Source organism: Aquarana catesbeiana, linkage group LG04 (genome assembly GCF_042186555.1).
Source record: "Aquarana catesbeiana isolate 2022-GZ linkage group LG04, ASM4218655v1, whole genome shotgun sequence".
Lineage (NCBI taxonomy): Eukaryota > Metazoa > Chordata > Amphibia > Anura > Ranidae > Aquarana > Aquarana catesbeiana.
Window position 1 is genome coordinate 293,638,126 of NC_133327.1, and position 17,969 is coordinate 293,656,094.

A 17,969-nucleotide genomic window follows, 5' to 3' on the forward strand; every position below is an offset into this window, starting at 1 on the left:
AAAGCACAAGAATGCAAAGTTACTTGAAGCACTAACTTTTTTTTTAGAGTATAATAAAGATATTTGCTAATCACACAAAAAGACCTTATGCACACAAGCAATTTTGGGCATGCAGCGTAAACTTCTGGTGTATTTCAGCACCCAGGGTACACAGCTACTAAACTTCATAGTACTGAATGGCTGTACGCAGGTTTAATCTGCTGCTTCAATAAATCTGCACATAGTAAGGTCATACTGTCAGCGACCATGGTTGTACGGATGCATGAGCAGGTTTGCACAAGTAGCCACGTAAACCCGTGTACAGACATTTTATACTATGAAAGCAGCAGCTGCCTATCGCAAGCGCAGAAACATGCTAGAAAAATGATGTGACCTGCACAAAAAGTGTCCATGTGCGTGAGGTCTAAAGTCCTGGTTGATCACACTACAACAGCAATTAAATTGTATGTTCACCTTTTCACGAAAAATAAACATGTGAACCAGCTCCAAATATCCTGGCCACTCCTCTAGACCCCACTTTACAAAGCGGGTGTGATGCCCCATGAGGCTGTTGCAGCAGTCTTTACACCGCAATACACAGCCCCCAAGTAAGTATCCTTTATAATACTCACAATGGCAGTTGCTCATTGGTCAGTACAGCCACATGATCATGCTAACCAATGGGAAACGCATCTGAGGATTATTATTCTGGTAAGATGTCCCATAAGGAAGAAACTATTCTCATCGGTCAGCGCAGTTACATAGTCTCACTGAGCAATGATGCTTGCCATTGCAAGCATTATGATGGATTATCATTCCCTGTGCTGTGTATTGCATGTATGGTCTGCTACACTGGCAGCACGGGGCATCACTGCCACTATATACAATGGATTCTGAAGGGGTGGCCAGGATGCCTGGCATTAGTTCAACTTTCCTGTAAAGGTGAACTTAGTCTTTAAAGCATACTTAAAATGCCTATGAAAATATCTTATCACATAAAACAAGTACTGGAAATGCTAATTGAGCATTCCTTAAGTGCTGCCGGTCAATAAATAATGGTATAAGACATTTACGAGTCACACAATGAAGATGCATGCTGAAATTACACTTTGTGTACCCATATGTCTCAAATCTACTGAATGAGAAACACAGGGGTAGATTTACTAAACTGCTACACTCAGAATCTGCAGCTATGCATGGTAGCCAGTCAGCTTCTAATTTTAACTTGAATGCTAAGTTCAGCAGTTAAGCTTTGGCAATAAAAGCTGGAAGCTAACTGGTTTCTACACAGAACTGCACAAGATTTTGCAGTCTTCAGTTTTACTAAATAACTCCTACGATATCTTTTCTGGAAGCTCTAATGCAGGATCCTTGATGCAATTCCAGTATATGCCATACATTCACTGATTAGTCCACACCTCAGAGTCTTAATGACATACACACAAACGTTGAAAAAAGAAGAAAGAAGAGAATTGCAGTATGAGTTCCATGTTCTTAGGGACAGTACTGGAACTGCTTTTGTGTATACCTACTTTATGGTTTCTGAAATCGCTATGTAACAAGTATGTGGCGCCCCAGCTTAACAGAGGAAATACAGATAGATAAAGATATTTTTCAATATCTTTGTCCATCTCCTTTTTCATTTGATGATACTGAATTTTCTTATTACACAAATGCAATCTCAGAACATGCTACCTAACACCAGATATAAAAACAGAAATACTCGTAGCATCTCTACATGGGTACACAAGTGAATTTCACAGTTCATCAGAGTTTATAAATGTTTTATATTAAATTTAAAAAAAAAATATTTTAACAAATCCGGTCTAAATCAACTGTGCCCACTTATTTTTAAAAAATGGTCAATTCTTTCAAAATGTAAAAACTAAAAGCTAGTGCTTCAATATCAAGATTAGAAAGAGGATCAAGAAAAAAAAAAAAACTTTTGAATGTAGTCTTTCTTACTTTGTGCTGAGCAATCTGCTCCTGGAGTTTAGATGTCTGTGTACCAATGGGTTCTGCATTGGCAAGCTTCTTTTCGGTGTTGCTGAGCCACTCAGACAGAGGTTCCAAAGTGTCATGGAACTGTTCTGCTACAATCAATATACCTTCCAGCTGACGATTCCTACAGGTGACAACATTAATGTATGATATTACATCATTATATTATTTTAGCCATTATATATTCATTTTTTCTCTGTCTGCATTTTATATTTTCAGGTATCTCCCTCACAACTTTGTAGTGGGTTTGGCTGGTGGAAGCAGTCAGAATGAGACGGAGACGGATGTCAAGTAAAAGACTGCCATACTGTCTGTTGGCTTGGTGGAGCTTTGACATAAGCAACATAACGAATTTAGATTAATATTTGTTAAACATTTATCCTTTTCAACATGGTAGTCAAATGACTATGGAAAATAGCCTCAAAGCAAACCATGTCTGACTTTCTTTTAGCTGACCCATAGAGCTCTGGGGAGTGGTTGCAAGCAGGAATGACATTTTTACTCTACAGGAAAACCCCTTAATGATAATTTATGGAAATAATGAACAGAAAATTGACATGAAATGGTCTATAACATTTTCCCTTAAAGTGGTAGTAAACCCTTGTCCTAGGTTCACACTTCAAAAACACGGCCGCAGGGAAATTGCATGGTCTTTTTGACCATGCGATTTCCCTGCGGTTCCTGCACCAACACACGCACTGTGATTTTACATGCGTGGGGGTACCATTCAGAATGAATGGCAGCCCCATGCGTTTTCACAGTGCAGCAACTTTTCACTGCGGGTTGTTGTGGGAATCGCAGAAATTCCCGTGCCCGCAGCCACATGCAGAGGTGTGAACTAAGCCTCACATATACCCAGTGAAGTGACTGGCCTCAAGTGATACACAGAGATTAAACAAATCCTACTACATAAGTTGCACCTGTTTATCTGCAGTCTTCTCTTCTCCACATCCATTCAAAGTGCTGAATTTTTAAAGTCTAATGCCCCGTACACATGGTCGGACTTTGTTCAGACATTCCGACAACAAAATCCTAGGATTTTTTCCGACGGATGTTGGCTCAAACTTGTCTTGCATACACACGGTCACACAAAGTTATCGGAAAATCCGATCATTCTGAACGCGGTGACGTAAAACACGTACATCGGGACTATAAACGGGGCAGTAGCCAATAGCTTTCATCTCTTTCATTATTCTGAGCATGCGTGGCACTTTGTCCGTCGGATTTGTGTACACACGATCGGAAATTCCGACAACGGATTTTGTTGTCGGAAAATTTTATAGCCTGCTCTCAAACTTTGTGTGTCGGAAAATCCGATGGGAAAATGTGTGATGGAGCCCACACATGGTCGAAATTTCCGACAACAGGGTCCTAGCACACATTTTCCGTCGGAAAATCCGACCGTGTGTACGGGGCATAAGAGTTAAAAAATATGGGTGAGGGGGCAGAGAGCTCAGTGAGGAGAGCTCTTAAAGCTGATTGGAGGAAAGGGACACACCCCCTTTCACACAGCACACAGGAACAGAGCTGAGGCCGTCAGTCTGCTGGTAGTCCCCTCCCTTGTCACCTTTTTCCTCTTGGTGTCAGGAAAACTTGTCAGAAATGATTCATACTGATAGCAGAGGAACAAAGCAGTAGACAGAAATGACATTTCATGCTCTTAATTGAGCCAAGTACACACCATAGAGGGATATGCTTTGTTCATATTTAACATCTGAGGTTTCACAACCACTTTGAAACTATAGCTAAAGGCTCAACACACGTTACAACCTGACCATACAATCTCAGTACAATGAATTTTAGACTGACCAAAACTATGTAATATGAGGTCCTACCTACATTTTTAAATCAATTTGTATCTAACTGGACAGGTCCTGGCACAACCTACTTGTTGGCAGAAAGGAAATCGTGCAATCAGACTGTAATGTGAGTGCTCAGCTTTAGGTAATACCATGATAGTCCTGAGCTGTAGTTGCTAAATATTTAGCATTTTTACTTAAAATTCGAAGAAAGATATGATCGGGCAGTGCAGTCATGGTGGTAAACTAAGTTGCATCCGGTAATGCAATGCTCCATCTTCTCTATAAAGACAAATAATAAGGTTGTGTTGTAATTACATTGAGGGATTCTAATGACTTCACCGGAGCAGAGAGAAAAGCCAGAGCCACAACATGTAATTACATAGTTAAATAAACAGTTTTGGGCGGATTCAACATATTATTAGTCTAGGAAAAGCATGCATTGGCTTCAGCTTCTCGACAGTTTCACTTCTGCACTTATGAACTCGTCTCCTGCTTCCTTCACTTTATTGTTATCATTACTTTGGCTCTCTATGCAATAATATATTGAAGTTTTTAACTGATGTATATTGGAGCACAGCAGAAGTTCATAAACATTAATACATAGATATGAAAGTGGAATTACCATGACTTACTCTCAGATTAGTAAGGCTATATAAAATATTACTTTGTGATCACTCTGAAATATTTAATAATATGAAATATGTGCTGTGTTTAAATATTATGTCAGTCAATGCTGGGTCATGAGGCAGCTCAGGAAAGACTGGAAATGTGCAAAGAGTTCTTTGGCTCATCCAGAAAAAGTGAACAACAGACCCCAATAGTATATATGAGACAGCCTGGCTTACTTCCCCGTGTGTCTGGTGCAGCAATCTCAGATAGTTTCAATAAAGATGAACCTTCTCCAATGAAAACCCCTACAAAACATGAGTCCCATGTATCCATATACTTAACTACAGTAAAGAATTGTATCTTGGAGTGGCTTTTCAAGAATGTAATAAAACATATGTATTGATCTTTTCCTTTGTATTTGTCTATTTTACATTAAAGTGGTTGTTAATTCTTACATATACCCAGTGAAGTTACTAGTAGCACGTGATACACAGAGATGAAACAAACCCTCCTACATAATTTGTATCTGTTTATGTGAAGCCCTAGCTCCTCTACAACCACTCACAGTACACAGATAAAGGGCTATTTCTGAGCTTCCAGTAGGCAGGGGCCAGGGATCTGATGCCATACACTGCACAGCATAAAGCATAAAGTTCAGTGTAATCTGAGACCTGAGTGCAGGGAATGAACAGGCCCCCTCTACACAGTCTCATAGGGAAACATGCACAACTGAGGCTGCCGATCACCTGCTGCGGGATGGGGGGATCTCCCAGGATTAGCTGGTACTGGTATAGACTGTCAATGAATGACTGTCAAGGAATGAGAGAGGAGACAAAAATCGCACTCAAAGCTTTGGATAGAGGCAAGGACATATTATAGAAGAACATGCTTTACTCATTTTTCATTTCAGAGGTTTACAACCACTATAGCTATAATAAGTTTGGTCAATTTTAATTTATTTTACTTTAGTAAGTTTTCCAACTAATGATTTACATATACAGTATATAAGCTTTGTTTTACAAATATACATAAAATTATGGGGTGCACATCCATGGTTTTCTACAAACTGAGCATAGCAGAAGCTATTTCAGACTCTCTGGGGTTGATTTACTAAGGGCAAATCCACTTTGCACTGCAAGTGCATTGCAAGTGCACTTGGAAGTGCAGTCACTTTAGATCTGAGGGGAAGATCTGAAATGAGGGGAAGCTCTGCTGATTTTATCATCCAATCATGTACAAGCAAAAATGCAGTTTTTTATTTTCCTTGCATGTCCCCCTCAGATCTACAGTGACTTGCAGTGCACTTGTAGTGCAAAGTGGATTTGCCTTTAGTAAATAAACCCCCCTGTCTTTTAAATCTGTGTAGTGAACCATCTAAACAAGCAGCCAGACAGAGCTAGGGGGGGGGGGGTCATCATTCTTTATCATTCACTTGTGTGTAAATGTCAGCGTACATTAAACCTGTGCTTTGCCAATTCAGCACAATACAATGGGTTCACTTAAATGCCACCCTTCCCAGCTATACATATTCACTTTCCTTTGACCTTCCCTCCATTCTTTTAACCCAGCTGTATATTGGAGGAATCCAGATTTAAGCTCTAAGCTGTGACAGAGGTAAGCACTCTCTCCTTACCCTCTTTGGCCATGCTAAGTGGCTGAGTGGCCAATCACAGTGCTGTCAAAAGGACAGAAGGGAGTCTTCAAAAGCTCCCAATAACTGAATGTATGGGTACTTCTCATTACCCCTGGTGGCTGGACAAAGAAATAGGAAGGGTGAAGGTATGTACAAAAGGTTAGCAATCTAGTCAACTTGTTGCTTTTCCCTTCATGAACAAAGCACAAGTTCAATTGAAGCCACTGCAGGAAAACAGCAGGATTTTTTCTTTCAAAATAGTTTAATTAGGTTTTAAAGTGAGGGATATGACATTACAGGTAAAGCTGGCTATACACTAGTAGAATTGTGTTCTAAATATGTTGTTGTAAGAATGGTAATTCAATATTATAATTGTCAGTGGGATCAAATTGATGTCCATTTTAAAAATATGAAGGAGCAGGATGGAAATTTTTCTCCAAATTTCTTAAGCAAATTTCTAACAGTAAATGTGGTTTTCGTTCGTTCCTAAATCGAATGTTGAAAGCGAACACAATTTTTAAGTGCTTTTGAATTATATTTATCCACCCATTGGATGTACAAAGAATTTGCATACAAATGTTCATGTGAATATTCATATGAACGCTGGTTCAAAAATCTACTAGTGCATATAGCCAGCTTTAAGTATAGTAGGTTTCCATACAAAAGTTTGGGTTAAAAGTAAATGATCAGATGGGATATTGCAGACATCGAATTAGGGTGCTCAAAACTGTAGGCTGGGGAAGAGGGGTACAGGTGGTGGTTTATAGACATGCATGGGCTTGCAATTCTTGTATAAATGTGTGGTGAGGGGAACGCTGGATTTTTTCAACTGAGAAGCTAAGGCGAGCCTACACCAGAGTTTTTAAATTACGGGTTGGAACTCAAACTGGGCCATGGACATGTTTCTAATGGGTTGCCATTTGACTGTGTAGCTCCGCTACATCCAAGCACAAAATCAGTAGATCAGTATTAAGTGGAAAGCACACTGTCTATGATTTACAGCACCAACTCATATCAGGAAATAAAGTGTGTGCGGGGAAAGGGGGCAGGAAGAATTAGACAGAAAAGGTCTGAGCTTTGCTGTACAGGGACTGCAAGGTCAAGTTACGTGTGTCTATTTCACGCATAAAAAAAGTAAATGAAGAGTGCACACATTTATGTCTTTTATATCTGTCTGGGGATCTATTTTAAAAAGTTTTTGTATACATATGAATATTTACATTACAGTACAGTAATACTTTTCTTATTTGGGTCCTCAAATTTAAAGTGGAACATTAGAGAATTAAGTCCTGATAGAACATGTCAGGCTGGCCCCTTTTCCAGCTATAGCTATGTAAAACATTAAAAATAAGTGTCTATACTGTTAAAAAATACAGTTAAACACTGTCTCACCTTGCTCTGCACACGCTCAGTTGCTCTATATTTTTAGGCACTGTGCCTAAAATCAGTCACTAGAGGCCAATCTGCTAAAAGCTTATAGATTTACTGCTGCCCAGGGGCTCTGGGTTTCAGCAAAATGGCAGCCTCCAGCAAGACACAGGAACCGTGCTAGAGGCAATTTACAGCATATAATAATTTTGTAAGCGTAAATATTAGAATGTATGTTCCTTGCCATATTACATTATTCTTTCCCTTTCCCCCCTTTTTCCCTTCCCTCCTTCCCTCCCTCCCCCCCTTTTCTTTCCCCTCCCCCTCCCCCCCCCCCTTTTTTCCTTTCCCCTTTTCCTATCTCGTTCACACCTGATTATGCAGTTTATATCCCATATTTACTTTAATCCACCTCTTCATTACCAAATTTTAACTATGTTACATACGTCCCCACATTGTTTGTTATTCGCCGGTACCTTGTAGGACAGGCACGTCTCCTTGAGTCTTAGGGACAGCCCCTTTCTTATCTTATTACATTGTTTATTTAATCTTATCTAAATTACATTATACCATTATGAATTATTTACCGTACATGTATTGTTCATTACAGTATCCAATTCTGTGCTCCTGAAGAAGCGCATGTGGCGCGCAACATTGTCGAGCCTATACAGAATTTGATTATCACCACTGCATAGCTTCTGTTTCTACGTAATGTAACTATATTGATCAAGTTTTTTGACTCTACAACACTGCTCAAACTACTGAATTTAATCATTTAGCTATGTATGAAGTGCATAATTTGTATAACTGTGCAATCATGAATTGAATTCTACATATTTTTTTGTTTTATCCTCTATTTTTAATAATATTTTCTTAATAAACTAGCATTTTAATCATTTATCGAGTATTACTGTGCCTATAAAGTCTTGAGCCCATTTATGTCCCATGTTCTCTATTCTTTATTAACCTCTCTGGCGGTATGATTAGTTCAGATTTTTGATGCTGAAAGCGGTACATTGTTTTGCATGAAAATTTGGCGTTTTATATTGTAGGCCTGTAATTCCTAATCAACAAGGTTGGTCTTTATTTGAGAAGACATCATGTAACAGTTATCATCCATAAATTGAACTCTTATATACAATCCAGGAATAATCAGTTTAAAATGCAGAAAGATACATTAATAAGAGGATACATCAAAATCAAGTGTAAGAAGAGTAAGCTGTACAGATCAGCACATTCAACATCACATATAACTTCCCATGTGCACATATTCTACAATGTCAGGTTACAAAAGTATTCCTTATTTGGGGGGGGGGGAACGTACCAGCTTATGCTATTATCTCAATACTTTGGGGCGGTGCCTTACTCGTCATGTGTTGGGAATATTAGAATTGCTCAGTCCAAGGTAACCATATCCGATCGAACTTCTGTGGGCAACCTCTGTTAGTGTAGGTCATCTTATATAGGGGTAGCACAGCGGAGTCCCATGCCTCCACCTTTGGGGGAGACGGTGAAGCCCATTTCTTAAGGACTTCCTTCTTGGCATAAAACAACAGCAATGAGATGAGTATTTTTGTATACTTAGGTCTCTGATCATCTTCATGGATGCCCAAAAGAGCCAGTTCAGGTGATACTGGCAATGTTAATTGCAAGCGGATATTAATGCTTTCAAAAATCGCTGCCCAGAACTTCGTAATAAGGGGACAGGTCCAGAACATATGCATGTATGTGCTGTCAGGGGACTGACATCTATGACAGTTCGGTGACCTATCAGGGTAAATCTGGTGCAGTTTCTGTGGCGTGTAGTATACACGATGCATAAACTTAGTTTGCAGCAACTTATCTCTAGAAGATATCACTAACTTAGATCCGTCTTCAAAGCACTCCTCCCAAGTTTCCCTGTCCAGGCTGGGAATGTCAGACTGCCATTTGGCCCATAGGGTGTTCATTTTAGGTGAATCACTTTCTAATAAGGCAAAATATAGGGTGGAAAGGGTCTTCTTGAGAGTCTCCTGTGTCAGAATTCCCTTTGGGTTTGGGCACCAACACCGCCTCAGACATAGAGTCTGGAAGGGAGCCAAGGGTATAAAACTGCGAAGAGAGGCCAGTCTGGGGGCCAACAGCTCCTGATGCAGTGAGTAAAACTCTATGGGTATACCGTCTGGACCAGGGGCTTTCCCCGCCTGCATGCAACCCATGGCCGTCTGAATCTCCTCCAGCGTTATGTCTGCATCCAGAGCTTTGCGTTGGTCTGGTTCAAGTGCAGGTAATGGTATGAGGTCTAAATATTCAGACAGGTCACTGGCTGTGTAGTTTACCCTAGAAGAGTACAGCTCTCAGTAAAATTGTAAGAATCTATTGCTAATTGTCTCAGGGGTGGTTAATAGTGTACTGTCCGTGTCCCGGATCCTACCTACATGAGTCGTTGCATATTGCCCTTTGGCTAACCAGGCTAAAAGCCTGCCATTTTTGTCCCCGTGCTCAAACACCCTTTGGGCGCAAGCCAACATAGATTTCCTAGTGAGGTCTACTCGCAGCAGCGACAGTTCCCTAATGGTGTATTGCCAGGAGATGTAGTTATCTGAATTCAGGGTGCTAACATACAATTGTTCTCTTTCCCGAGCCTGTTCTTCTAGTTGCCCAAGAGACTGCACAGATACCCTTTTTTTCTATTTGCAATTTTCCATATATATTCGCCTCTCAACCAGGCCTTAAATGCATCCCATGTTATGAGCCGTCCAGAGGAGTCCACATTGCTCATCCACAAATTGCATAATGCCTCGGGCATCTCCTCCTGGATCTCCGCGTCCATAATCCAGTATTTGGATAGTCTCCACAACCTCGGACCCCCAGGTGGAACCGCCCGGACCATAACCAGCAATGGAGCATGATCCGAGATGCCGCGGGAGAGAATCTCAGTGGACACCGTCTCCCGCAGCAAGTCAGACGAAGCAAAAGCCATATCTATACGGGACAGTGTCCGAAAGGTAGTGGATAAGCAGGTGAACTGAGCGTTCGAGGGGTGGAAATGACGCCAGAGGTCCGTCATATGAAAGGAGGATGCCCATTGCGACAGACATTGCGACAGACCGGTGTTAGTAGAGGGAGAGGGCCGAAGCCTGTCTAGTTCATTAGACATGACCAGATTAAAGTCTCCCACAAGCAGCACTCTACTGACATCATATTGTATAACAGTTTGCATCAGAGTATGAAGCAAGGTAATATCAGGAGGAGGAGGCAGGTATATTCCTACAATTTATATATGGTGAACCAGCAATTAATGCATTCACAAGAACATATCTGCCACCGGGATCAATTTTAACTGCCACTAGTTGGAAAGAGAGGGATCTATGCACCAGAATACTTACTCCTCTGGCGTAGTTGGAATAGGAGGCATGATAATGGGCAGAGACCCAGGCTCTCTTTAACCCCAGTATCCTGGTACCTATCAAGTGGGTTTCTTGCAAGATGCAGATTTTGGGGTTATGCTGCTGTATGTATTTAAGCACTAGGGACCTCTTTATTGCTGAGTTGAGACCCCTGACATTCCAAGACAGCACTGTAAAATTAGCCATACTTCCTACACAACCATGAATGAAGGATGTCATAATATTGAGATATGCTGGTCTCGTCCGCAGGTGCCCCCCCAATTGCTCCCCAGGGCCCACCAAACTGTTGGGGCACGGTGGCTGCACATCCCCGGACGGCCACTTGTTGCACAGAGCAATTAGAACACATAGACCAACCATGTATGCCCGTAACCTTATAAGGAACAAAACAACCAACTAACAGATGGCAACGGCCATCCAACACCCCACCCCCCCATGTGCACCCTCAAACATCAAGGGGCACATGACCCCAAACAAAACTTAGAACAAGTCCAAAATAAAAGTTTGGTATCGGGAAGCGTGGGCCCAATTTAGGACATTCCAAAGTTTGTACTTTGCAGCCAGAAAGAAAAGGGGAAATCAAAAAAACGAAAAAGAAAAAAGTTTTTTTTCTTTTCAACCCCCCACTGGATTGAGTTGCTGGAGAGTTAATGAAGGAAGGGAGACTTATGAAGGCAGTCATAATGTGTTCCATACCAGTAATTCGTGCCAATCATTGGGACTTCGTCACAGGGTACAGTACAGGAAGGGGCACAGTTAGCATCAGGATAAACTCAGGAAAAGCAGGTTGAGGCCCAACTGTATCCAAATGCACTCAAGGACCATAATCTGGCTTCAATCTGTACAGGACAGCGTCTTTACCTCCTCAGTGCAGAGCCCCTAACTGCGGCCTCAGCAGTCCCAAACAGAATGAAACAAAAATAAGAATAAAAGTAAAATGAAGGCTTAGGGCAGAAGACAGAGGAGCTTTAAGGAGGCAGTGTCTCCAGCCAAGCGCCGGCTTCTTTAGGACTGGTGAAGATCCTTACCATCTCTCCATCGACTACATGCAGCTTGGCGGAAAATAGTATACTATAGCGAATCCCCTTGATTCGAAGAGCCGCTTTCACAGTGTCAAAAGACGGACGCTGCCTCTGTGTCTCCATCGTGTAGTTGGGGAACAGCATGAGCTTCACGTTGCGGTAAGGGATGTCACCTGCTGCATGGGCCGCTCTCAGAAGCTCGTCCCTGTCTCTGAAATTTAGTAGTCGCAGGATTAGCGTACGGGGGGGCTCCTTCTGGTCCTGGCCTTGGTGGTACTCTGCGAGCCCTCTCCACCGTAAAGTAGGATGATAGGTGCGCTGCAGGAAGGACCTATCGTAATAGGTCCCCAGTAAAGGCAGTGGGATTGCGTCCCTCAACCCCCTCCGGGAGCCCAACAATGCGAAGGTTGTTCCTCCTGCTTCGATTTTCGGCATCCTCTGCCCGATATTCCAAAGCCTTTACCTTCGTCTGAAGTGCTCTAATGGAGGCCTCATGAACGGTCACAGTGTCCTCCGTGCATCGAGCGGAGGAGAAATGGCTCGCACACACTGTGGGGAGACATCGCAGGATCCTGGGGACAAGGTAGGTAACTGTACCTGGATCCTGCAATGCGATACCGAGTGTGGCTCCGGGATACCGCTTTTGGTACTGAAAATTCACCACACTCGGGATTACCACCAGGGAGGTTAAGCTGGTATGGGTAAAGGCCTTTTTTTAACATTTAAAACCCTTGGCCTAGAAATCATTGTAAGAAGATTGCTAGCTTGACAAGAAAATACAAAATATTCAAATATTTTATATTAACCTGGATAAAAAAATATATAGATATAAAGTTCTTATGTGGTTTATTAAAACACACCTGGATTGCACGTGGTGACACCGGCAACCGCCTCCCCCGTGACGTCACTGACCCAGCATGCATCGGTTGGAGATGACACAGGGGGTGGGGTCACTTGGTGACATTGCCGGGTAACTCCATCCCTTAGCTATTTAAGAACTGTCAGAAGGTGGAGCAGGCAGATGGCAGGTGCCCTCGGCGTGAGCGGAGCTTTTTTTCTTCAGTTTAGCGATGGGGGCAGGAGTCGTGATTGACAATAGATCTACACCGGGAGACATTATTTTGTTTTTTTTTAATAAAGGAGTTGTCAAAAACTGTCTCTGTGTTTTTATTTCGTTTTGCGTTTTGACACTTTCTTGGTGAAGGGGTAGAGGTACAATGTACCCTCTACTCATTCAGATGGAGGGGCCGGTTAAAGGGGGCTTCCAGATACCCCCTGCCTGTAGACCCTCACAACCACTGGCCAGGGTTGTGGGGAAGAGGCCCTTGTCTCCATCCCTTTCCCCATGTTGAGGACATGTGGCCTAGTATAATTTGGGGGGGGGGCTCGCTTCCCCCCCCCCTTTCCTGACCTGCCAGTCTGCATGCTCAGATAAGGGTCTGGTTTGGCTTTTGGGGGGCCCCACGCTATTTTTTTTTTTATTTTGATGTGGGGACTGTTTTTTTTTCTGATCGAATTCGTGTTCAAAATTGATGAGATGTGTGATTCTGATGTGTTCCCATAGAAGGCAGTGAGCCTGAAATTTGCATCTGAATCACACCGCAGTGCTCATAAAATGCGCACGACTCTTTTTTAAACATGAAGCAAATTTGCACTGCCACTGCACCGCATATATGTGAACCGACTCCATTGAAAGCCAGTTTGGATTCACATGTTATGCGAATCGGATACGGTTCAAAACACATCAATTTGCATATATGTGAACAAAGCCTAAAGATATGAGAAACTAGAAGTTGATTTTGCCCAAAGTGTTTCTATTCAGTCCTATGATATCTGTAGTATTCCTTATGGGAGGACTGACCACTTGATTTTTGGGAGAACTCTTAGCTAGAATTGAGTGACATTTTTTAGTTATTTTCTGATAACAGTTGGCAAAGTTCCCATAAATGTACCAGTGCCTCCACTTAACATGGAACATTTGGGACTCTATAACCTCATGACAAAACCATTTTATGTTCACCACTTTGTAAATACAGAAACATTCCAAGCAACACAACATTACATTGGGAGAATTTAGTCCCTTACGTGAAATACCAGACTTTAAAATATCCTATAACAAAAGTTGTCAGCAACGTCTGCTAACACCAACAGCATCAATCACATAACAGACAGACAGTGCCATTAATGAATATTGCTAACTACAACCATGTATGTACTGTAGCAGACACCAGATGGGTTTAATCTGCTACTTAATCCTATAGGTGTGCTTAACAAAGGAGTTTCAACACTCAATGTTTACTCTGAATGGTACATTTAACATTTCATTTACTCTTTATTAAAGCAACACTAGGAAAAGGAAGCACTAAACTGCGTTTATCAGAAAAAGAGTATCATAAAGCTTGGGTCAAAGCAATAAGTTATATATAGTCACTTAAATCAATATTTGGCAATGTACATTTATGAAAAAAAGTGCAATTCACATGTAAGGACAACGTACATTATGCATTTCTATAGTGTATAATGATATTATGTACATTGTGTATAATGATATTAAAACAGAAGTAAGAGCAAGTAGTTTTTTTTATTTCTGTATAAAAAAAAGTTATATTTAATGAGGTTTATGGCACATCTGGATCCCTGTTCTGTGCTGTAAAATGCATACTTCCATTCATGCCGGATATCATTTTACTTCTGTCCCACTGCAGCTCGCATACAAATAATTGAGAGCAGTGTTATTGGCCCCCTTCTCCCCTTGTCTATTCGCAAGACACTTTGTATACTGTTAACTATTCACAGAACGCGTGTTCTGTAAATGGACAAGGGAAGAGTGAAGTGGATACATGACACTCACTTCCCTGTATGAGAGCCTCAACTCTCATAGACACAGCAGGCAAGAAGTACATTGATAGCTGTACTATCTGCAATGAATAAAAGTATGACATTTACACCACAGAGCAGCGATCCAGGCATGCCCTAAACCTCATTAAATGTAACTTTTTTTTAAAACACCAGAAATGACAAATACCTCTCTGCCTTGAGTTCTATTGTTAGCTGATTTTTTTTCTAGGATAGTATGTAGGTCTGTGTAGAATGCGAATAAGGGGAGATTGGTATGACTATAGGCTCTTCATGCCCCTAAGACTACAGAATCTGGTACAAAGTTCTAAATACCTGAGTGTCAATGCTAGTGTGTGTCTGTAACAATGCATCACATACCACTAGCGATGTGCACGAAGGAAAAATTAATTTCGCTTCAGATTTATTTGTTAAAGGGGTTGTAAAGTCAGAAGGTTTTTTCATCTTAATGCATTCTATGCATTAAGATAAAAAGCCTTCTGTGTGCAGCAGCCCCCCTTGGCCCCCCTAATACTTACCGGAGCCCCATCTCTGTTCAGCAATGTCTACGAGTGTCTCTGCCATCCGGGACTCTCTCTCCTGATTGGCTGATACACAGCAGTGGCGCCACTGGTTCCCGCTGCTGTCAAAGTCAGTTAGCCAATCAGGAGAGAGAGGGGACGGGGCCGACCTGCAGCTCCCTGTCTGAATGGACACATGGAGCTTTTGCTCCCATAGCAAGCTGCTTGCTGTGGGGGCACTCGACAGGAGGGAGGGGCCAGGAGCACAGAAGAGGGACCCGAGAAGAGGAGGATCTGGGCTGCTCTGTGCAAATCCACTGCAACAGAGCAGGAAGTATAACATGTTTGTTATTTTTATAGAAAAAAAAACCGAGATGTTAGAATCACTTTAAGTAAATTATTTTGTTTCATCATATTTGTTATATTAGAATGATTCGTTTTGGAATGAATTTCATATATTCATATTCATTTCATATCTTGGGATTTGTTTCGTATATTTGTTGTTCCAAATTGATTTGTAATTTTGGAAGTCATTTTGGAAGATTGGCTATATTTGTTTTAACATGTTAATTTGTTATTATCCCTGCTAGTCCAACACACAAAGAGAAATTAAATGAGCTGATTAGACAATATCAATTTGAGTCGCGTGCATCCGAAAGTAACAACATTTATTTTGGATTTATTTGTTATGCTATTATTCAGAGATTCTGATGGATCCACCTCCATCCAACCCAAACACAATAAGTAGGAATCATCATCTTATTTCGCTTTGATACCTTACTGTATTTATTGCAATAAGTTTCCATTTCATATGTAGTGCATTTTTATAATAATGCAAAATGTTAATGCAAAATAAGAATGAAATGGATCTGAATTAAGTACCTAGTTACGTTATTTCGGAAGCTTTGAACATTAACAAAAGGCCGAAACTATTGCATCATGTCATCCAAATGAATACGAATTAATTTGTTGTTTTGTTATTATTTATTTCGGATTTGTTGGAATTCATTACTGTTGTGATTCTCTGAATGATGAAAATTTTGCCCAAATTTCAACTAAACAAATTGCACATGTCTACATACACATAGAAAGCCAAAAACTGAAAGCCTAGTGTAATATCACAGATTCTAATTTCAAAGTGCAAAGCACAGGGTAAGGTAATCAAGTAGTAATCAAGGACATACGCTCTACATTCTTTTTTTCTTTTTCATAACTGCACTGTTCAACTGATGTTCTCCCGTGTTTCACAATTTCATGAGTTGATGTCAGAATGTTTTAATGTACAGGTATTTTACCAGTGTTAGTCATACCGTATTTCAGCTTTCTTCAGCAACTCATCCCACCGACGCTCCAGGGTACTGAGCTGCTTCAAGATCTTGTCTTTATCTGTTTGGTCAGCAGTAGCAGCAATCTTCCCCCCCTCTCGTTTAATAACATCAATGGTTGGCTTTCGGTCATCAAGTAGTCTTTGTAGCAGCTGGTAACAAAATAAGAATGATGTAATACTTTATCGGGATGGCAGCTCATACAAATTCAAACCGTTTAAAAGGAAACTGAAAACAGTTAATTTCTTTAGGCTAATGATTTATCTCTATTGATTTGCTCTACATAGAATCTTTATTTTACGAATACATATTCGTTTCGGGGCATATCCATAATCATGTACCATCTGCTGGCTGAATGTGAAAATATAAAATATGTGTATGCTATACAGTATATCATATTTACTTGATTATACAATTAAAAGAATACAGTGTATTCCTTAAAGTGGACCTGAAGACAAAAAGTAAAGATTTGCTATGTTATAGGTAACATCTAGAAGTTAATTTTGCCTAAGCTGTACCCTAAAAAAAAAATGTACCTTTAGTCTTGAATTAATCTTAAAAAACAGCAGGCAGGCCAGGCACTCTTGTACTAGCATCAGGAGATGTGGAGTGAGATTGGTGATATCGATAATGTGCCAATCACTGTTCCTTGCTTGAGGTTTTGACATTAGGAAGCAAAGCCTTGGCTCTACCAAGATGGTCACCTCCACACAGAGACACAGTGCAGAACTAGGCATGGTCAGTAATGGGGAATGATCAGCTGCAGGGAGACCACAGGCAATACTGGCGATTAGCCCTTTGCCCTCGTATCCCATTTTATTTGAGAACAGTTTGCAGAGTTTAGTTAATTTTTTTAAGACAATCCCCTTAGAAAACGTGTTTTTTTAGTAATACATACAAACAACATCTATCTGAAAGGTTAAAGTACACTTGTATCTAGGCTATGGATGCTGAAGTATTTACATATTCTTAACAAGCATTAAAGAGGTTTAAAAACCAGCCATCCTTGCTGTTTGTAATGTGAAGTAAATAATTTGCAGGCCTCATGCGCATGGAAGCTTATCAGCCCCTGTGTGCTGAGGCATAAAATTTATTTATTTATTTTATTTATTTCAGGTACTTATATAGCGCCATCAATTTACGCAGCGCTTTACATATACATTGTACATTCACATCAGTCCCTACCCTCAAGGAGCTTACAATCTAAGGTCCCTAACTCACATTCATACATACTAGGGGCAATTTAGACAGGATCCAATTAACCTACCAGCATGTCTTTGGCTGTTCACAGATTTGCATGGGTAATTGCATTAAAATCGCATTTAACCACGCATGCTTGTGCAGCACTTTTTCACGGATACACTCCTTTTTGCCTTTGGGGGGGAAGTAAATGCCAATGCATATACAGCCATTCACTTGCAGTGACACCTACATGTGGCACATGAAACAGAAAAACTGGAGCGTGGGATTCAAGTTAGAATAAAA

General features: G+C 40.9%; 1 protein-coding gene across 13 annotated transcripts in view; it reads right to left on the bottom strand.

The window, feature by feature from the left end:
• DST (dystonin) overlaps positions 1-17,969 on the bottom strand; it is a 690,079-nt gene that overhangs the window by 98,412 nt on the left and 573,698 nt on the right. For all 13 annotated transcript variants that reach the window (XM_073626702.1, XM_073626693.1, XM_073626691.1 and 10 more), the window contains 2 exons: positions 16,470-16,636; positions 1,945-2,104 (listed from right to left, as the gene is read on the bottom strand). In XM_073626702.1, coding sequence (XP_073482803.1) covers positions 1,945-2,104; positions 16,470-16,636 — 327 coding nt within the window. The remainder of the gene's footprint in view (positions 1-1,944; positions 2,105-16,469; positions 16,637-17,969) is intronic.